The 23,235-nt window shown below is 43.6% G+C and overlaps 1 protein-coding gene across 9 annotated transcripts in view; it reads right to left on the bottom strand.

Moving 5' to 3' along the window:
- Positions 1–23,235, bottom strand: part of MEF2D (myocyte enhancer factor 2D) — a 154,193-nt gene that overhangs the window by 40,477 nt on the left and 90,481 nt on the right. For all 9 annotated transcript variants that reach the window (XM_035098751.2, XM_035098752.2, XM_035098755.2 and 6 more), the window contains exon 3: positions 1,470–1,673. In XM_035098751.2, the coding sequence (XP_034954642.2) occupies positions 1,470–1,673 (204 nt within the window). The remainder of the gene's footprint in view (positions 1–1,469; positions 1,674–23,235) is intronic.

Here is a 23,235-nt window from a genome sequence, read left to right as displayed (position 1 = left end):
GCTTTCCCATAGCAGCAGGGGACTCAATTTACAAATGGAACACACTCAACAGGAAGTGAAACATGTTCTTATTCCAAGGCATAGTTCACAAACCAAAACACCTACTTCTGGGTTTGCAGCGTTCTTAATCCAAGTTGTTCATAAACTAAGCTGTTCTTAAACCAAGGTATAGTTTTGCTACCAGTCCTTCCTGGAGATGCTGGGGATTGAACTGGGATCTTTTGTGTACAAAGCAAGTGCTCGACCTACAACACTTGTCTGAGACGCTACAGCTTTCCCCTTCCTATATCCACAGGAACCAGATATTTTCCACATACCTGCCAAGTCTCCCGCTGAAAAATGCGGGATCAGCACCAGAAGTCGCTTCTACGCATGCCCGATGGCCATCTTGGTAGTGGCCACATGGCGGCGGCCATCTTGGTGGTGGCACCATGGCAGCGGCCATCTTGGTGACGGCCACCGCCATGTGGCCACCACCAAGATGGCCGCCGGACATGCGTAGAAGCGACTTCCGGTGCCGCTCTGCCCGATTTCCGGTGCCCACACATGGGAAGAGCGGCACCCAAAATGGAGGCTCCCTGGCAGGTAGGAATTCTGGGGGATTTCCGGGATTTTTCTCCATTTGGGAGAACAGTGGGAAATGGGTTAAAATCTGGGGGTTTCCCGCAAAAAAGGGGATCCTTGGCAGCTAAGACTATCCATAAAACAACATGGTCTGTACAATATTATTACTATAATAGTTCATTATGCTATGTGATACAGGCAACTCTCAACTGACGCATGACCGCGCATCTGCGCAACACGCCAAACCCAGGAATGACTTTTAAAATGGCAAAAGGCCCTAAGAGCCCAGAAAGTGCAAAAAAGGCATGAAAACAGCGCCAAGGAATCCCAGGAGCCTTTGCAAGTGCAATTCTAAGAGCCCTTGCACCAACGGTTGAGGCCTGTGGAGAGTTTTGAGTTTGAGTAAGGAGGTGGTGGGAGTTTGGCAGAGTTTGGCATCTGGAAAGTGCTGCTGGTTTTTTAAAGGGCTTTTCAATTGTTTCCAGTGGTTTAGAGGGTGTTTCAAATGTACAGAATTTCACTGATGCGTGTGATGCCTCCGAACGTTAACCCCCCGTAAATTGGGAGTTTCCTATATTGTCTTCATCTTTTGTGCCTTGGTAGTGCCAGCTGCTTTGAGATCTTAGTAATGAGATACCTTCCCCAGCCTGGTGTCCTCCAACTCCCACCAGCCCCCAGCCAGCGGGGCCATTTTGGAATGCAACTCCCGCCAGTCCTTACAACTGTGGCCATTTTGGATTCCAACTGCGCAAAACACCTGGAAGGCACCACACCACCAAAAGCTAGAACACCGAGCTGTCAACAGCAAAGACAGGCCATCCCAACAGATTGGGGTATTGCACTGGCAAAAGCTTTGCTAGCTCAACAAGGCTGGGAACCCACAGGTTGCGGGCAGCATGTCGTACCTCAATGATATCCGCGTTGGTCCGGCTCTCGTGAGGTTCGTTATACTCTGTGTATTTGAGGAGGACCTTGTCCATGTCGGTGCTGGCATACTGGAACAGCTTGTTTGAGTGGTTGAAGATGATCAGGGCAATCTCGCAGTCGCAGAGGACGCTCAGTTCATAAGCCTTCTTCATCAGCCCAAACTTCCGCTTGGTGAATGTCACCTGCGGGAAGCAAGCCAAGAAAGCAAGGAGGGTCAAATCGGGAGACAGCAACAGATAGCTCAACATAACTGAATGGCAGATACCACAAATTATTTGGGGTGGGGTGGGGGTAGCCATAGAGATACTTCCACAATTTCCATCAGCCAAATTTGACACCAAAGTTTTGGTGTCAAAAACAAGCCCAGGGCTGCATTTATGTATTATTACTATTATTTGCATTTATATCTCACCTTTTCTTCAAGGTGGCGTACATGGCTCTCCCACTGCCTGTTTAATCCCCACAACAACCCTGTGAAGTAGTTGAGGCTGAGAGGCAGTTACTGGCCCAAGGTCACCCTTGGGTGAGCTTCATGGCTGAGTGGGGATTTGAACCCTTGTCTTCCAGGTCCTAACCCAACACTCTAACCACTACACCACACTGGCACACGACATTCACACGGCAATTTATTCCAGTTCCCTGACATTTCCCTATCTGGTAATTTCCAGATTATATTTGAGCTTTCCCACAGTGTAAAAGCCGCTTCCAGAGTATAGTTTATGTTTAGTGCTCATTTCAGTGTCATGTGATTCTAGAAAATGTCCATTTGCAGCCCCCCTGACCTACAAAATAGCAGGAGCGAAGTATACCAGCATACATATTTCTGTCGTGTTGTTTTCATGGGGGAACAGAATCAGGCATGTGCGGAACAGGTGGGGGGGAGTAGTGACACTGTCCACTGATGTTGGTTCTTGTGTCACTTCACACCCAATGGTGTGAATGAAATTTAGCGTGACATGCTGGTTTATCGGTCAAACAGCCACAGTTCCGTCAAACAGCAGGTACAACCATGCAAAAGTGACATTAGAAAACTGGACGGGAGCACTAGCATTATGATCAAGAAGACATATGCAATATTCCCCACTTACACCCTAGGTGATTCGGAAGCGGAACTGATGCATTAGGAATTCTCTGTTTCATACCTATATTTCTGACTTCCACTCCCCCTTCCTGAGGTGTGGTGCGTGGGCAGCTTGCTGCAGCTTTGAATTCTTTCAAGTCTTTTCATCTCCACATTAACAACGCACTGAAGAACACTACGAAAAGGGCGGGGGAAGCAATCTTTTTATATGTGGTATGTGGTAGGCCGGCTGCATCAAGATTGTTTCAGTGTGATCTTTATCAATGCACATACCTGTACTGTACAAGTAGTCGTATCAGGAATTTTTCAAAGGTGTTTGGCTAAAGTTCATTGCAAAAGCTTTATGCAAATGAATCTCACTTCAATAAAGCCTAGAAATTGCATTTAGGAAACCCCATCAAGGCTCCCTGTTTTGTTTCGTTTTACTGCTGCCGGGACAATGAAAAGGACTGTCACACCTGACCTCGTCCCAGGCAGGGAGTCCTCAGAAGACGACCCAGACATCCCACTGACCAATGATCCTGAATCCAATGCTGGTACCATGGGATCTGTGATCTGGAAGGCAAGATCCTTGTGGACGAGCTCCAGCAGGAAGTGATCAGCAGGGGGAGGTGGAATGGCCTGCCTGTCTTCCAGTCCTTGAGAGCACCAAAAAATTTGGATCCAGGCCAAAGAGCAACGGCACAGTATGCCAGTATGGATGGAGTCGTGGGTAGATTGCTGGACTAGTACTAGTACTAGTACTCAGTCATGAAGTCCACTGGGTGGCTTTGGGCCAGTCACTGCCTCTCAACTAGGGTTGCCAGACTCAATAGAGGACAGGACTTCTGTGCCTTTAATTGCCCTGCTCTCTTTTGAGTCTGGAAACCTTAAAGAGAAACCAGCAGACCCTTTGCTTGGATATTAAACAAAGGGTCTGCTGGTTTCTCTTTAAGGTTTCCAGACTCAAAAGAGAGCAGGGCAATTGAAGGCACAGAAGTCCTGTCCTCTATTGAGCCTGGCAATCCTACTCTCAACCTAGCCTACCTGAGGGGTTGTTCAAGGATAAAATGGTGAGGGGGCTAAGTTTGTATGCCGCCTTGAGCTCTTTGGAGAAAAGGTTGGATATCAATGCAATAATAAATAAAATAAAGACCCAAGTTGTTGGTCTACTTGCAAGCAAGGGGCCATCCACAAGCAACCAATTCCTGATACTCCTTCATTATCAGCAACTGTGGCAAGGGTCTGGGTTAGGTAGTCAGAGTAAATAAGGCCTCCCTCCTGAGGCTTCCGGATGTTGGAAGCAACACAGGTCTCTCTGGCTTCTTGTTCTCTGGTGCCTAGTTTCCAATTTTAATTCCACTGTCTTGCTAGGCTGTACTTAACCTTAACTCCCTGCTTGGACCTAGACTGATTTTCGACTTTAGATGTTGGCTTGTTCAGACTTCGCTGCACTTGCAACCCTGCCCTCATTAGGGAGTTCTTTAAAGAACGCTTACATTTCCTGTAACTGGGGCACGACTTATTTCATTTCATAAAATCTATATACTGCCTGATTATAAGGGGGGGGGGGTACTCAATGTGGTTTACAAAAAGGAATAAACCAGTTAATTATTTTAATAATTATTCTGAATAATTAAAACAGGATTTAAACAGCTGTCAACATTCCACATATTTGGGTGGGCTACGTGTTTTCAGCAGGTGCCAAAAAGAGTACAGTGACGACACCTGTCTGGTGTCAACAGGCAGGGAGTTCCAAAGCAACGTTTCTCAACCGCTGCCTGAGGTGGGGGGGGAAAGCAAGTAATAAGTGTAGGAACGAAATTCAGCTAGTACCCGAATGTATAAATTGAATTGGGGCTTGTGCTTTTCTTCTTATTTTCGATGAACTGATGCTTTTTTTTCTTTTTTAAAGACTCTCTTTGACTTCTCCCACAAACAAGTTTGGGAGGGCTGAAAGGGAGCCATTTGTTTTTCCTCTCACAATTTCTTTTTTCTATCTTTTAACAATAAAGGGTAATTATAATGAAGTGTATTTCATGGAATGTCAATGGATTGAACAGCAAACACAAAAGGAACAGAGTTGAATGCATATTGAAAAAGGGAAAATATGACATCATTTGTCTACAAGAAACACATATAACTAAAAATCATGCTAGAGTATTAGAAAACAGCAGGTTGGGACTGGAATTTATATCCTCGGGAGATGAAAAGAAAAGAGGGATAGTCTTTTATATAAACGAAAAATTGAAACCAAAACAGATATTTAAAGATGACGAAGGCAGAATTCTGGGAATCGAAATAAACACTTGTGAAGGGAAAATAACGGTGGTGGGTATATACGCCCCAAATAATAAAAAAGATGAATTCTATAAAAAGGTAGAGGAGATTTTATGGGACCAAGTAAGAGAAAATATAATGATTATGGGGGATTGGAATGGGGTAGTGTCCACAGAAATGGACAGAACAGAAAGGGATAGACCAAACAACTCAGGCAGACTACCACAATCCTTCTTTCAGTTGGTGGAAAGTTTTGATTTGCATGATACATGGAGAACAAAAAATCCCAGTGTGAGAGACATAACCCATTATTCAGACGCGCAGAAATCAGGCGGCAGGCTAGACGCCATTTGGCTAACAAGAAAATTAATGTTATATCTAGACAAGGCTGATATATTAAACAAATCAATTTCGGATCATAACCCGGTGACAATTGAAATAAAATTTAGGAATAAAACCAAAGGGAGATGGAGACTCAACGACGAAATATGGAGAGAAGAACAAAGGGTAAATAGAGCCAAAGAGCTATTAAAAGAATTTTTTGAAATAAATGAGGGTCAAGGTACAGATAAAAATGTGATTTGGGAAACAAGCAAAGCGTATATGAGGGGGTTTGCAATGCAACAAATGGCCAGGATTAGAAAAGAAAAAAAGAAAAATATTATGGAGATAAATGAACAAATTAGAGGGAAAGAGAAGGAATTAGTCAAAAGTCCAAAGAATGAAGAGATTCAACAAGAGATTAAAAGGTTACAAACACATTTAGAGGATTTGATTAATAAAGAGGTGAAAAATAAAATTATATGGACGAAGCAAAGATATTTCGAACAGGCAAATAAACCGGGAAGATTGTTAGCCTGGTCAGTAAAAGAAAAGCAAATTGAAAGGATAATTAATAAAATTGTTGAAGAGGGAAGTGAAATAACCGAGATAGACCAAATTAAAGATAGATTCGTAAGTTATTATAAACAATTATATAAGGAAGAATGTGTAGATAAGAATGAAATTAATAAATATTTATTGGAAAATAATATACCAGAAATTAATGTGAAAGAATATGAATTATTAAATGCGGATATTAAAGAAGATGAAATAAAAAAGGTTATTAAAAATTTAAAAGAAGGGAAATCTCCTGGTCCTGATGGGATTTCGGTGAGTTATTACAAGAAATTAGAGGAAATACTAATACCAAAGTAAGGATTTTAATGAATGAAATATTAAAGAAGGGTGAGATTCCGAATTCTTGGCAGGAGGCGTTCATTACGTTGATTCCCAAAAAAGAAGCAGATTTGAATTTAATAAAGAATTACAGACCAATTTCGCTACTTAACATAGATTATAAAATATTCACAGGCATATTAGCGAATAGATTAAAAGTCGTTCTACATAGAATAATCAAAAAAGATCAAGCTGGCTTCTTACCAGGAAGACAAATAAAAGACAATATGAGAACAATCATAGACATAATAGAGTATGCGGAAATGAACCCAAGTATAGAGATGTCAATGCTCTTAGTGGACGCAGAAAAAGCGTTTGATAGCGTGTCTTGGCAATTTATGATTAAGACCTGCGAAAGTCTGAATATGGGGAGTAAAATATTGAACGGAATTCGGGCCATCTACAAACAACAGAAAGCAAAATTAATTATCAATAATGAGATTTCAAAGGACTTTAACATCGAAAGGGGGACAAGACAAGGTTGTCCTCTGTCCCCCCTGTTATTTATTCTAACACTTGAAACGCTTCTAATAGCACTAAGAAAAGATAAAGAAATTAGTGGAATAAATCTAGGACCAATTTGCTACAAGACAAAAGCTTTCGCTGATGATCTGATTATAATAACTGAAAACCCCATGGAAAGCATTATTAAAGCATTAGAAAAAATGAAAGAATTCGGTAAAGTATCGGGCTTTAAATTAAATAAAGAAAAATCTAAGTTATTGGTGAAAAATATGAGAGGGAAGAATAAGGAAGAATTGGCCAAATTAATAGGAATTAAAATTGAAAATAAAGTGAATTATTTAGGAATTTGGATTACGAACAATAATTCTAATTTGTTTAAAGATAATTATATCAAAAAATGGAAAGAAATCAAAGAGAGCATGGGGAAATGGGAAAAATTAAAATTAACAATATGTGGTAGAATTGCAATGGTTAAAATGATGATACTACCGAAAATGATGTTCCTTTTTCAAAACATTCCAGTAGTGATAGGATTGAGACATTTTAAGAATTGGCAAAAAGATCTAGCCGACTTCATCTGGCAGGGGAAGAAGGCCAGGATAAAAATGGAGAATTTGATAAAACCAAGAGAAAATGGCGGATTTGCACTCCCAGAATTGAGAAGATATTATGAGGCAGCATGCTGGAGTTGGATCAAGGAGTGGCTAATTTTGAAAGACATAGAGATTCTAAATCTAGAAGGATGGGATAAACTATTTGGATGGCATGGTTATCTATTTTATGGAAAAGTCCCAATGCATAATGGTTTTAAGAACCATCTTGTAAGGAAAGCGTTACTAGAGGTATGGGATCGAACTAAAGATAAAATCATAGATAGAATACCTGGTTGGGCTTCTCCGATAGAAGCAAATGCCACTCTGAGAGTCAATAAAAAAGAAGTCTGGCCAACTTATAGAGATATGATTGAGGAAAAAAATGATACTTTAAAATTAAAAGATTATGAAATATTAAAAACAAAAGGAATAAGTTGGCTAGAATTCTTTCAGTTAAAAGCGACATATGAGAAAGATATTAAACGTAATGGAATTGGAATTAAAATAACTAGATTTGAAAAAGAGGTTTTGTTAAGTAATGAAAAAATAATAGCCAAAATGTACAAATTATTAGGCCCCTCAGAATCGGAAGAAGATGTAAAAGGAAAATGGATGTTGAAATGGGAGCAAGACTTGGGTTATGAAATTGCATTCGAGAATTGGAGTAATTTTTGGACAAAGGGTATTAACTTTACCGCTAGCGTTACTTTAAAGGAAAATTATATGAAGATGCACCATCGTTGGTATATGGTGCCCAGCAAATTGGCAAAAATGAATAATTCGTGTAGTAGTAAATGCTGGAGATGTGATAATGCGGTGGGCAATTTTTTTCATATATGGTGGGCTTGTCCCAAGATCAAAAAATTTTGGGAATTAATTCATGAAGAGACTAAAAAATTGATCAAAATGTCTCCTCCCAAAAAGGCCGAAATGTACTTGCTGGGCATTTTGTACAACGAAATTCCTAGTGAAAGGAGGAACATTTTTATGTACGCTTCAACTGCCGCCAGGATGCTAGTCGCGAGTAAATGGAAAAGCACAGACATCCCGACAAAGGGTGAATGGATTAATAAAATTTGTGAGTATCTGGAATTAGCAAAATTGACGGATGTAATTAATAATAAACCTAAAGCCTTGATAAGGAAACAATGGGGATATCTAAATGATTACCTAGGTAAACAAGGTCTGGGAACTAAAATCTGGCTATGCTTGGACTAACCCTGTCGTTGATGAAATGAGATGTTTATAGGATGTAAATAAGAAAAATTTATTTTAGTGTCGACAAAAGGATAAAAAGACAGTTAAATTAAGAATGTATCAATTTATTTACTGTACGATGAAGCGGTGGAAGTCAATTTTATTATTTTTTTCTTTTCTCTCTCTTTTCTTCTCTTCTCAATCTTTGTCTCTTTCTCTATTTCTGTCTGTTTCTTTTGATCTCTCCGCCCTTTACTTTTTCTTTCCCTCTCTCTCTCTTTCCTTTTTTCTTTCTTTCTTGATTACCTATTTATTTATTTCTATTTTTCCGAGTTTCTTTATTTAAGTTGTCTATATATTTCTTTTTTCGATCAAAGATGTTTTTGTTATTAATGTTTCGAAACATAACTTACAAACATATGTTCATGAGTACTTGCGTGTAATTGTTCTTGTGTGTTTTTATCTGAAACAACTAATAAAGATATTTTTAAAATTATAAAAAAAAAAAAAACGAGACGCTGGCTGGTGTGCCGCGACGTGCGGCGACGAGAAGGGCGATTTGCATTGTCACGTGCCTGGCGGCCGCCAATAAACAACACTGACCCGCCGGAAAGCAATATTTCTCCTCCTCTTTCCCAAAGCTCAGTGCAAACGAGCCTGGCAGCCGCCAATACACAACACTGACCCGCCGGACGGCTTGTGAAGCCTTATTACAGGAGATTGCAACCAACACAGCAATTGGCAAGTGTTTCTTACAGTCATAATTATAGTCAATATAGGGCGGCACAGAGTTAACTTTTTTAATGGTGGTGTGCCTCGTGATTTTTTTCACGGAACAAGTGTGCCGTGGCCCAAAAAAGGTTGAGAAACACTGTTCCAAAGGACACTAGCCCCTGAGGGTGTCCCCTACATTGCCACACTGCCTTCCTCTGAGGGGCCATAATGCTTTGGAGCAGCTGCCCTGATGGTCAGAAGTACATATGGAGATGTACCCACCACTGAGCTTTCAAGCCTGGGAAATCTATACCAGTTGAATCCCTGCCTGGTATACAGCTGTTGAAAACAGAACTACCAAAAAAAAAGAGGTGGCAACTTTAGTCTCTAGAAAAGCCTTCCCCAAACTGCTGCCCTTAGACATTTTGGATCAGCACTCGCATTAGCCCCAGCCAGCAGAATCATGCTCTCAACAACTGCACCATCCTACAGCTGTGGTGCCTGGGTGTGGTAGTGCAAAGCTTTGAAGCACACCAGGTTGGGGAAAGCCAATCCAGAGGCAACACACAAACCTACTAATCAGCAGGAGCGTTACTCATACACATAGCTGGCAAGTTTTCCCTTTTCTCGCGAGGAAGCCTATTCAGCATAAGGGAAAATCCCTTAAAATAAGGGATAACTTGGCAGCTATGTCATACACAGCCATGAACACTGGGGGTCTGCTCCTGTGCCAAAATCTTTCTGTGTGTTTTTAAGGTAATGCAATGTTAAGGCCCACACAGACACCAAGTTGGGGGTAAAAATTTAGATTGAAAATGCCCCCCCCCAATCACAGGAAGTCTTTCCACCCCTATCTTCAAACCCTGCTCAAGTATCAATCAATCAATCAACCAATCAACCAATCAGTTTATCATTCTAGCCAAAGGCCATGACAAACCTGCAGCAACAATACCAATAAAAAATACATTCATAATGTGAGCCAACTTCCATGATGTAAGAGGTTACCAGAGACACCAACAAACTCAAATCTAGCTTGATTTCAAATTAAGCCTCCAAATCACCACAAAAAACTATAGTGATTTTATCTAACTCATTTTTCCTGATTTTTTATTTTTATTTTTATTTTTGCAGCATGGCCACTCTGTGTTACGAAACTATTATTGTCACTCAAAAGAAACCAAACTATCACTTGGAAACGCAGCTCAATAAAGGCGTTTCTTAAGGAAGCTGGTGAGAGTTAGGTCAGATAACTAGCTCTAAAATACTATGTTCTCAAGAGTGGATTCAAAGGGGGGAATCTGGTGTTTTTAATTAGCTGCAGGTCCTTTCTGGATTCTATACAGAAGAGCCAATCCCTTAGTTGACACTTATTCAAGGTCAAAGCAGAGCTCATTTCTGGAAAATAATAATAGGCTAAAACATCTTGACAAGCTGCTTTCCAGAGTTGGTTTTCATCCAATTCCATATAGCACAGAGCAGGAAAATGCTCAATAGGCATCACAGCAAATTTTAAAATACTATATACTTTAACTGAGCACAGCCCACTCTTGTCTCAGTTGTTGGCCACCTGGATTCTGTACAAAGAAGAGCTAGTGAAATTCTTGATGGTAGAGATGATAGCTTCTGAAAAAAAACAAGGTATTCTGCAGTTTCCAAAATTTGAATGGAATTTCAATCAGAGTCCCAGATTTCAACAACATATAGCATTTGGAAAAGCACTCTGCTACCAAATATTTTTAGGGCAGGTTCAACCTGCTGCCCTCCCCTACTGTAATAGAACTTCATCAGTGCCCCTATGGTTTCCTATGCTTTGACTTTCACTGCCTCCATAGCACACTTCCAAGAGAGTGTTTCATTAAAGCAGAACTTTCCAAACTGTGTGTCACGACATGTTAGGATGTTGGCTGCAGTGTGTAGGTGTGTCGTGTGAACGCTCCCTGTGCTCCTCTGGGGGCTAGAAAGGGGTTAGTTTAACCACCAGTTTGCTAGTAAATCTGAATTACAGTACTGTGTTGCAAAATGATGCATGTTTAAAAGTGTGTCACCAACAGGAAAAGTTTGGAAAGCTCTGCATTAAAAAGTATACCCAAGTAAAGGTAAAGGGACCCCTGACCATTAGGTCCAGTCGCTGACGACTCTGGGGTTGCGGCACTCATCTCGTGTTATTGGCCGAGGGAGCCGGCGTACAGCTTCCAGGTCATGTGGCCAGCATGACAAAGCCGCTTCTGGCAAACCAAAGCAGCACACGGAAATGCCATTTACCTTCCCGCTGTAGCGGTACCTATTTATCTACTTGCACTCTGACATGCTTTCGAACTGCTAGGTTGGCAGGAGCTGGGACTGAGCAACAGGAGCTCACCCTGTCGCGGGGATTCGAACTGCCAACCTTCTGATCGGCAAGCCCTAGGGCTAGGCTCTGTGGTTTACCCCACAGCGCCAGTGAGTTTCTTCAATAGCCTGTTGATCCAAGCACCATACACCTAGGTCTGGGTCTGCCAAAATTCTCAATCTTAGTCTTAGAATAATCTATAGATAGGCTTTCCTGTTTACAGAATGTGCTGAACACTTCTAAGAGATTTTTGAGGCCTAATCAGGAAAGAAAGAGAAGCACTAAATCATACATAAAGATTGAAATATTTCTGTTCCTAATTACTGGAGAGGGGGAGATTGCATTGGCTAAATATGGTGCCAAATCATCAATATAAAAGTTAAAAAGAGTGGGATCCAGAGCACAGCCTCGCTTCACTCTTCGTAAGCCCTGCTCAAGTAACCTTGCTGCATTCACATCCTGAATGTCTGGAACATAAGAAGAGCTTGCTGGATCAGGCCAATGGCCCGCCCATCTGATCCAGCCTCCTGTTCTCAGTGGTCAAACAGATGATTGTGGAAAACCAGCACCATAACTTGCTGCAGGGATTAATTTGGGATTCAATAGGGCAGCAAGGGCAGCTTGATTCCTGACACCCAAACCCCCACCCCCAAAAGGCAGGATGCAGCATACTGTATTTCTTTCAGTCCTGCGGGCCCAGCTGTCTGCTGTATGTAGATGCTGCTTGGGGTGTAAAAGAGAGACCCTCGTATTTCTGTGTGAACTCGCCAAGGCAATGGAGTCTGCAGACTGGCGGAGGGGGAGGAAGAGAGGAGGGGAGAGATTCTGTAGTGCTGAGGAGGAAACAGATGGAAGCTCAGCTGGGGACTCGGGTGAAATTTATTTTCCCTTTGATTCTGGGCTATGTGGCTTCCAATAGCGAGAACAGCCTGTGTGTTTTCGTAGCATCTGCCTGCTGAGGATCTCAAAGAATTTGGTTGATAGGAGAAGAGTGAGAGATACAGCATGCGGGAGCAACCAGAGAAAGCAGGTGGGCCAGTCTCCTGCTGCTTCACATTGCAGAGGCTGAAACCAAACTAGCAGCAAATCAAGTGTTAAAGCCAGGCAGTCCCACTTCAGGATGGGAGGCAGCAGAGATGGTATGCTCACAGACATACAGGCTCCTCTTCTCACAAAGACCAGAGTCTCCCAAACTGGGTGGTAACCGGGGGTGGGGGCTGGGATTCCCTAAGGGGGTGCTAAGAGACTTTAAAGAGCTGGTATCACTGGCTCAAGTTCGTCAATTGTGTTGAATTAATTAAACTAAATAGTTTTAATTGGATTTTGAATAAATGTGCAATGAATTGTTACTGTTTTGAATTTTATTGCGGTGTTATCTTCCTTAGGGGGCCATGCAAGCCGTTATACTGGATGTTTTTAATAGGGTAAGGGGGGGGGGCACTGGGGATGAGTTTATGGAACCAAGGAGGAGGAGGAGGCCCCAAAAGGTTTGGGAACCATTAACATGCACTATCAAGGAAGAAGGCTCAGATGAACACTTTACCCTGATATGCTAGTTCGCACCATGCAGAGAAGGTTTTGTTTTGAGGGTTTCTTTTGGGGGGGGGGAGATTCTTATGCCTAATCCCCAGCTTGCAGGTAAAAGTGGAACAGTTCATGAACAGCCATGCAGCTCAGATTCAATAACTTTACCTAATAGGTATCTGAAGAAGTGTGCATGCACACGAAAGCTCATACCAAAATATAAACTTAGTTGGTCTTTAAGGTGCTACTGAAGGATTTTTTTTTTATTTTGCTTTACCTAATACAATGACTGAAAACACTGGGCACCCCTGTCTTCCAAAATCTTTTAATTGTGCATTCTTGATTATTTGTGCTTGTGGCAGTACTGTGACAGTTATAGACAAACCTCCTTTAATGCTCTTTGCACCTGCAGGACCTATGAGGTAGAGACACAGCAGGCTCTTCTTATATTCACAACAACAACAACAACAACAACAACAACAACAACAACAACAACAACAACAACGTGCGGAAGGTTAGACTGAGAGACATTATAATAGTGGGAATTACTTGCATAAAATGTGCATTCTAGGCAAAATTGCATGCACAATTGTGTATATTAGGTGAAATGCACACAAAAATGCTGAGGCCTTAAAAAAAAAAGGTAGTTGATTTCGGAAATGGAAAAATTAGAGAAACTGAAATTGACAAGATTTGTTCATTCTAAGCAGCAGAACAAGACTGGTTGTCTTGGGTTACCTGATCCCATGTCCAGGAGCATTCTGGGCTGAACTGGCAAGAAGCTGTCCTGGTGAACCCCTCGAGTGCCTGGCAAGACCCACCCAGAGCCTCCCACTCCCCCTGAGAGTGGTTAAACCATGGGTAGGCAAACTAAGGCCCAGGGGCCGGATCTGGCCCAATTGTCTTCTAAATCCGGCCCGCAGACGGTCCGGGAACCAGTGTGTTTTTACATGAGTAGAATGTGTGCTTTTATTTAAAATGCATCTCTGGGTTATTTGTGGGGCATAGGAATTTGTTCATTCCCACCCCCACCCCCCCCAAAAAAACAGAGTCTGAGGGACAGTGGACCGGCCCCCTGCTGGAAAAGTTTGCTGACCCCTAGGTTAAACAGACAGATTAAAGCTACATCCCAGCCACTTCTTACCCTGCCTGTGAATTTTTCCTTATTGCCCATCACATGCGGGGGGGGGGCACCCTTCCCTTCACTGTCCTTTGGCAATGTCACCTCCCCACCCATTTTCAGCTAGACGGATCCTGCCTCCTGCTTTGGCTCCTGAAAAAATGGAGACAGGCTTGGCTGCCCTTCTCTCCTGATGAAGCCACTTGATCCATGACAGGGTGCCCCTGAACACGCCACTGCAGAGGGCAGGCAAGCTGAAACCTGAGACGCCTCAGAGGATTCACTCCTTACCAGGCTCTGCCTGTGTGTCAAGGTGGGGCGGAGGGATAGGAGAAGTAAAGGGAGAAGCAGAGAAAGCAACCAAAAGGTCCAAGGAATTAATTCCCTGCTTGACAATGCTGTTGTAGACATCTTGTCCAAAGAATTGGTCTTGTATATGACCGTGGCACTTTGCAACTCAATGGGAAACAGCCCAAAAAATCTTACACTGAACTTTTTGGTACCACTTACTCTGGAATACAGCTATAATGGAGAAAATGGCACATAATTTGAGATGTTGACAAGGACGAGAACCTCCAGAAACTTTTCATATGATTTGGCATTCCTTTACTACGTACCGGTATAAAGCGGGACAACCCTTGTCACAAGTCTGGCAAATCTGTACTTGATAATCAATTGCTCTTTCTTTTTGTGAACACATTTATTCTTTCTTCTATGACTTAGATATTTGTTTTTGTTACTTTAAACCATCTGTAACTGTACTTATTTTAAAATGCCTATTTTAAAGTTTTGCTTTTCGTCTTTTAATTCTCATCTACTGTTCTCTCTATTTTATATATATTATACAATATTCTTTAAAATAAATAAATACCCTGCTACAGAAAAAAAAAGTGAGATGAAGCGGGGATATAGCAGAGGTGTATAAAATTAGACATGGAGTGGAGGAAGAGGTTTCCTCACTCTTGCTAGTACTAGAATCCAGTGTAGTGCTCTAAAGCAGCTGTGTACCCAAATATTCTGGACAGACAACAGAGGTCCTTCATGGAGCCTGTAGTTAAACCCTGGGATTCACTGCCACAAGAGGTAGCAACGACCACCAACTTGGAGGGATTCCCAGAGGAAATTAATGGAGGATAAGGCTAGTCACATTTCTCTGAAGTCTCTCAGCCCCACTCACCCCACAGAGTGTTTGTTGTGGGAGAGGAAGGGAAAGGAGAATGTTAGCTGCTTTGAGACTCCTTAGGGTAGTGATAAAGCGGGATATCAAAACCAAACTACTACTCCCCCTCCTCCTCGTCACAATGGCTATGTTCTCCCTCCATTATTGCAGGTGGTCTACTTCTGAATGTGAGCTGCTGGGCCCTGCAGCTGAGAACAGCACAGTTGCACTCATGTCCTGCTTGCTGGTTTCCTACTAGGACACCTTGGTTGACCTTTGCAAGAACCAGATTCTGGGCTAGATGGGTCTTTTGTCTGGTCCACCAGCCTGGATCCTCTTATTTTATTTATTACAGGTATACCCAGCGTTTGAAATTCGCCAGGCACATTTTGCACCTGGCTATCAGCTGCTTGCGACCTAGTGAAGACACCCGGGCGCCAAGATAGTGCCTGACGTCTCTGCCATATGGAGGTGCATGCCTGGGGATCCTTGGATCTTGACTGTTTTCACACACTAGCAACACATCCTGTAGAATTCTACCCGTTACATTTTATCTGCACAATCAGAATGAATTTCAGGGAGTCAAAAAGTCGTATTGAAAAATGCGACTTCCAAGCCGTCTGATGCAAAAATGGCATCCCGTTTTGCTGACTGTAACCCTGGTTTGAGGAGCCATTTGTCGCCTAGCTTATATACTGTATCTGAGTTTCTAATGCTGGATACCCTGCCATTTTCTCCAAGGAGCTCAAGGTGGTGTACATTGTTTTTCAGAGATGCTATTAAAGCTGGAGCATGAAGCAGCTTTGCAAAAGAGGCCAAGCCCTTAGGAGGTTCACCACAATCCCACGGGCAAAAATAACAGGCTGGTTGTTGGTTTGTTGGTTTTTTTGCAAGGGAGGGGGCAAGCTAGGAAAGCAGGGCCCAGGTCTGCGAATGCTTCTCTTTCTGCATTCTGCCAGAAGCAGCCCAGGCCCCACCTCCCTCCCTTCTCTCTCCTAACAAGATTGGGCTCTAATCGCCTCACCCCTTCAGAGCGCAAAGATGGCACACGACACAGCTGTTCCCCGCCACGTGAGGTGGCTAAGCCGCCCCATACTTTGTCTTCTGGGCTCGCTGCCTCAGAGCCAGCAGCAGTCACGTTGCCAGGGTCTCTGGCCTGCTCCGCGTCAAGCGAATCACTTCATTTCAGAATCAAGGCAAGGGTCAGCGGCCGGCTCTGACCTCCTCCTCCTCTTTCGCCAGCCTGTGCCGACAGACAGGCAAGGCTGCTTAGGCAGGCGGCGTTATGAAGGAGGTTTCGGCTGCAGACTGTAGGCTGCCCGTTAAGCCGAGTGGCCTCTTGCTATTTGCCCATCTGGCTCCCTGGCAAGAGAGGTTCCACTGTAGTTGCCAAGTGGTTCCACAGAGAACCAGGGGGTGGAGGTGAGGTGCTTCTCAGTCCAAAGGGCACCAGAGTGACACGCACTACTTCACCTGCCTTGCTTATCTCTCTCTTGCTTATCTCATCCAACATCAGAAGAGCCTGACTCATGGAGGCTGTCAGTGACTACCAGCCACAATGGCTATGCTCTGCCTCCACAGTAGGAGGCAGCAATGCTTCTGAACACCAGTTGCTGGAAAGCACATGGGATAGGGCTGATGTGTTTGGGTCCTGCTTGGGGTCTCCCGTGGGCATCATCTAGGTGGCCACCGTGAGAAAAGGATGCTGGACTAGATAGGTCATTGGCCTGACCCAGCTGGCTCTTCTTGTGCTCTTATATAACCTAATGCTCCTCCAGATGTTTTGGACAACAACTCCCTTTAAGCTGCGGGCAATGGGAGTTGTAGCCCAAAACATCTGGAAGGCTTTGCTGCAGACTAGTTAATGCCGCACATCAAATCTCTCTTGCCTGCCTTTTCCTGTCTCTCCCTTCTGGACCTTTCCTGTCCATCTATAAGCTGCCTGCTTCAGAGATGCCAAACTGCTGGAATGTTACCAGCCCATCTTTCCTAGCAGTTACTAGCAAAAAAGAATGGAAAATAAAAATGAACTTTTTGGGAAATCCTCTCTTTAGGAGTTTGGTTAATGCAAAACATTGGACCCTTAATAAGAGCAGCCTCTGGAGAAGAGCTGTAGCTGAGTATTAGAGCATGTGCTTTGCATGCACCAGGTCCCAGGTTCAATTCTTGGCATGTCCAAGTGAGGCTGGGAAAGACTCTCTGTCTGAAACCCTGGAGAGACACTGCCAGTCAGTGTAAACAATACTGAGCTAGATGGACCAATGGCCTGTCTCTGTACAAAGCCTCTGTTATGTTGGGACAGGTTCATCTTTTCTAGCAACCCACTCCACACAGGTACTTCCAGGAGGACAGGGAAGTGAGAATCCCTTGTGTTTGTCCCTGACATCTTGAGGTACACTGGTCCTAATGCTGGATGTTCCACTTAAAGGGAGCAAACTGCCATGGAGAGAGACCTCCCTGACCTAAAATCTGTTCAGTCCTTTGTGAACCTCTGAATGCCATTTCTCTGCTTACCTCCATGCCTGGTATTCAGGATATACTTCTTCAGTACATGGAAGTACTATTCATTTATCTTGGCTAAAAGTTGCTGCTCCTTCAGACAGGGGCAAGACTAGAGCAAGACATTTGGTGCCCCCAACCAAACATCCCGTGTGCCGTCTCCCCGCCCCTGCCAAGTCAAGGTGCGTAATACTCAAGGCTGGCCAATATATCTTGGCACTCAGGGCAGAAAATCCCACAAGTGCCTCTCCCCAGGAGTAAAAATGCAATAAATTACATAAACAACAATTTGCTGCCCTTTCATGGCCTCACTGTCATATATACAATGGAACCATCATTTTCAATGCAACCCTCGTCACAAGCCTGGCAAATCTGGAACTATACTTGATGATCAGATAACGCTGATATTCTTTACTTGGACTTTGTTATTTTTAACCCATGTGCAACTAACTGTACGTATTCCATGTGATTATTTTATAGTTTTGTTTTTCATCTTTTAATTTTCACCTGCTGCTGTAACTGCTGTCTATGTTTTATATATGTTATAAAATGAAATAAAAATTATTCTACCCCCTCCTCACAAGAAAGCACCTCACTGCCTAATGGTAAGGAAGGGGCACTTTATACATGCTCAGAGGCACCCCTTCCAACAGAGAGGAGCTGGACGACGTACTCTGCATTGCTCTGAAGACCTTTTGCTAGAAAACAAAAACTCACATCTCCCTTTGGAGAAGTACTTTGACCAGCATGAGAGAAATATTTTAAAAACAAGAGATGGCGATTCTCCATTGCTCAGGGTCTTATCTGCATGCAAAATCAACTATCTTCTCCATAGGCTCCAACTGTTCCTATGTTCTGGTTTCTCTCCATGACCAATCCGAGTTGCTGTCTGTAGATCTGCACATGCCTTGGCAGCATTCACCTTAAGGCAAATTGGTAGCGTTCTCATTCACTCATGGGGGCCCAGCCAACCCTTTCGTACAAAGCAGCTGCTTTAGGCCCCATCTGCACTACACGTTTAAAGCAGTTTCATACCATTTTAAACAGTCGTGACTTCCCCCAAAGAATCCTGGGAGTTGTAGTTTGTCAAAGGAGCTGAGACCCCTTATTCCCCCCCTCAGAGCCACAATGCCCAGAGTTCCCGGTGATGAGGGATTGCCTGTTAAAACTACGGTACTCTGGTGGCTCGGAAGTAGACGGGTCTCTCTCCAGCCCTACTTAAACTGAGAGTAGTTGGCTCAGATGGGGGGGGCAGCATTTATACAGCTGAGAGACTGAAGGAAAAAGCAAACAAAAAGGTTAAGAATGACTGACTTCCATTTATTGTTGTTCTGAAGACTACACCCAGACTAGAAGAGGCAGCGTACTGTTTGGTTTGTTGCTGCAAAGGATCTTGCGCCATATGTAAGATTTTATTAAGGCACTAGTCCACTCTAATCTACAAAATCTTATGCCAGCCTTAGGCAACCTGGTGCCCTCCAGATATTTTGGACTACAAGTCCCTTCCAGCCCCAGATGTTGGGAGTTGTAGTCCAAATATCTAGAGGGTGCCAGGATGGTGAAGGCTGGCTTTGGCCACGATAAAATTTTCTAGCCTTTTTTTAAGGTGCCCCAAAATCCTTTGATATTTTAGAAATAATTTAGATACTGCTCAATAGAGTAGTTTATCCTTGTTATAAATAATGGGGAGTGTTCAGAGCAGACCTGTTGACATACAATGGACTTAAGTCAATCATGAATAACTCAAGTCCATTGATTTCAATAGGTCACCTCTGAGTCTGCCTGAGCTGGATACAACCCAACAGCTTTTCATTTCTATCAATATTTAATGATGGTGTATTTATTTATGCAATTTATACATCTATGTATTTCTATCAATATTTAATACAGTATTTGTATCAATATTTCATACACACATGGTACTGTGCTGTTTATTTGAATAAATTTAATTTAAAAAAATCAATTGTGTTCTCCCTTCCCCATATTTGCCCCGAGCACCACTTAGGAGCTTTTCAACACAGCCTTCTTTTCTTTCAGTTCATTCCCGCCTTCTTCTGCAGGGTTCATGTGCACACATTTGCACAGATAAACCCTGAAAAAACCACCCCAACCAGGAATATCTCAATACTCTCCATCACTGCAAGAGCAGAAGGCAACTCAGGATTCAGGACAGATAAAGGAACATATTTCTTCATGCAGCGCATGGAACTTGCTCCCACAGGAAGCAGTGATAGTCACAGACTTGGATGGCTTTGTGAAAGGACTGGACAAGCTTATGGAAGAGAATATCAATGGCTACTAGCCATGATTGCTATGCTCTGCTTCCTGGGTCAGAGGCAAGAATGCTTCCATTTGCTGGAAACCACAGGAGGAGAGGTGGCTCTTGTGCTCAGGTCCTGCTTGCGGGTTTCCCACGGGCACCTGGTTGGCCCCTGTGAGAACAGGATGCAGGACTAGAAGAGCCATTGACCTGATCCAGCAGGCTCTTCCTGTGTTGGTGGGGCTCATTGGACAACAATGAGCCTTTAATGTTACTGGCCCAGTGCTGTGGAACACTCACGGCACCAACTTTTTATTTTTATTTTTTAATAATATTTTATTAATTTTCCAAAAATAACAAACTTTTAAATGCCAACTTTTAAATGCCTGCTGAAAAGTTTTCTATTCCTCCGGGCTTTTGCAGGTGCTTAAGAGTACACCCCCCCCCCACAAGGGCCTTTTAAATTTCTTTTTGCCTTTAACTTGTTTTTTAACTTTTTATGTTGCTATTTGTTTGGTTTTATATTTTTGTAAACTGCTGTGATATATTTTTATGATACAGTGGTATATAAATATTTTAACAATAAAAAACAATAGCTATTATATTAACTCGGCACAGCAGAGGCACATTGACTCCACCAAAGGAATGTGAAAACTACTGGCTAATCTCCCCCCCCCCCAAGCAAGATTGCTACAGGCTGGCCACCCAGAAGACTAAAACCTTGTCAGAAGCAATAGAAAATAAATAAAAAATTCAGTGATGATGAATTTTTGACATCCTCACAACAACCCCATGAAGTAGGGGTGTGTCAGTCTCCCATATTGTGGGCAGGGGAGCGCTGAGGGAGAACGGCTTAACAAAGCCACCCTCCATGCGAGTTCCTGGCAGAGGCAAGATTTGAAACAGGGACCTCCTGATTCACAACTCAGCCTCTTCACTGCCAGGATGCTATGGAAACACCGAGCTTGTCAGGCTTCCAAACTCCTTATGCTGCCATTGTTTGCAAAGTTTCTTGGCACAGAGGTAATTATGGTTCTTTTCTATTCTGCACCCCGCCCCCCCACCCCTCCTAGGGTTCATCTCTCCCTTCCCCCATCAAACCACAAGCTTCCTCCAGTTTCATTTCTTCAGCTGTCAAAAGGCAGCTGGCACACAACCCCTTCACCTGTTCAGACCACAAGCAACCGCACACTCCCTCTTGAAGACAGGGAGAAAGAAAAGGGGGTCTCCAGTTGGCAGTGTGGAACTCCTAACCCAAAGAGCCCTTTTCTCCTGTCATTCATTATGAAATTTATTATAAGAAGTAATTAAGCCCTTGTCACTTCTAGACAACATGTTTATTGAGCATTCATCCAAATGTGTTCGCTAAGGAGGTTAGGTGGCACCAGCTATTGACTGCACATTCACTAAGAGGATAAGGCCAATGGCCCATCTAGTCCAGCAGCCTGTCCTCACAGTGGCCAACGAGATGCCTGTGGGACACTGGCAAGCAGGACCTGCCGTTTCCAGCATTCCGGTACTGTATTCTAAAGCATTGCTGGCCCCAGAACACTTCTAGTTGCTGCATTCTGGACCAGCCAAAGTTTCCAGAAACTTTTCAGGGGCAGCCCTACAGCAAGCAGGTAAAACACAGGTGGTGCTGTGGTCTAAACCTCTTGGGCAGGGGTAGGCAACCTAAGGGCTTCTCAATCCGGCCCAGAGACGGTTCGGGAATCAGCGTGTTTTTACATGAGTAGAATGTGTGCTTTTATTTAAAATGCATCTCTGGGTTATTTGTGGGGCGTAGGAATTCGTTCCATTTCCCCCCTCAAAATATAGTCTGGCCCACCACATGGTCTGAGGGACGGTGGACCGGCCCACGGCTGAAAAAGGTTGCTGACCCCTGCTCTTGGGCTTGCCAATCGTTAGGTTGGTGGTTCAAATCCGCACAACGGTGGTGAGCTCCCGTTGCTCTGTCCCAGCTTCTGCCAACCTAGCAGTTCGAAGGCATACCGGTGCAAGTAGATAAATAGGCACTGCTGCGGTGGGAAGATAAACAGTGTTTCCGTGCGCTCTGGCACTCGTTATGATCCTCCATGCGCCAGTAGCAGTTTAGTCATGCTGGCCACATGATGCAGAAAAGCTGTCTGTAGACAAATGCCAAGATGAGTGCCGCACCCCATAGTCACTTAACGGTCCAGGTCCAGAGGTCCTTTATCTTTTACAGAGAGCACATTGCAGTAATCCAACCTTTCACAGCTGGGTGCCAAGAAGGGCCAGTGATCAAGAATGGTGGGAGTTGTAATCCAACAACACCAGGGGGGTACAAGATTGGAAAAAGATGCCTGATCCCATTTGAGACATCACTGTGGCCAGATCGGACCTCTCTAGGGTGTTTTCTAGATCCATCACATCCAAAGACAGACACCTTCCTCACCTACCCCAGAAGAGATTAAGAACTTCAATAAGCCTAAACCTCACCAGGTAGCAAAGTGTCTACCCAGATCACCATCTTTCCATCCAGAACAAACACACACAGATCCAGCACAGGTCCTGATACCAGGCAGGGCCTGAAATAGACTCATCATTTGCCACAGATGTCATGAAATCCTGATCTATTCTTCTGAGAGTGCAACCTTAGAACAGATACTGAACTCCTCCAAAGCCACTAGTTTAGGGGATCTCATTACCATGCCAACATCACCCCTAAGCAGACCTTCCACTTTTAGAGGCAGCATGTCTCCAGATAACAGCTAGGAACCTAGGATGCTGTCTTAATTCAAGTCAGGCCATTGGGTCAATCTGACTTAGTATTGTGCACACAGACTGGCAGCATTTCCTAACATTTCAGACAGAGTCTTTTCCAGCCCTAGCGGTACTTGAAGATCCCAGGGTTTGAACCTGGGAACTTCTCCATGCAGAGAGGATGCTCCACCACTGAGCTGTGGCCCTCCCCCCCCCCCCCCCAAATAAAACAATGGCTTGGTTGGCCACTGCAGGAAACAGGATGCTGAACTCAATGAAGCCACCTTGGTCTGATGGGGCAACCAGGCTCTTGCTAAGCTGCAGAGAACAAGTGGTGGTGTAGTGGTTAGAGTGTCATGCTAGGACCTGGGAGAGACCAGGATTCAATTCCCCACTCAGTCAGGAAGCTCTCCAGGTGTAAATTTAGGTCAGCCACAGTCTAATGTGCCTCACAGGTTTGTTGTGGGGATTAAAGGGGGGGGACGACGACGACCAATTGTATACCATATTCAGCTCCTTGTAGAAAAAGGAGAAATATAAACACCATAAATAAAATAAAAAGTATGTTCTTAACAGCTAGAATAGTGCAATGGTGGTCCATC

Source organism: Zootoca vivipara, chromosome 17 (assembly GCF_963506605.1).
Source record: "Zootoca vivipara chromosome 17, rZooViv1.1, whole genome shotgun sequence".
Taxonomy (NCBI): domain Eukaryota; kingdom Metazoa; phylum Chordata; class Lepidosauria; order Squamata; family Lacertidae; genus Zootoca; species Zootoca vivipara.
The sequence above is the reverse complement of the archived record's forward strand: the minus strand, read 5'-3'. Positions and strand labels throughout refer to the sequence as shown.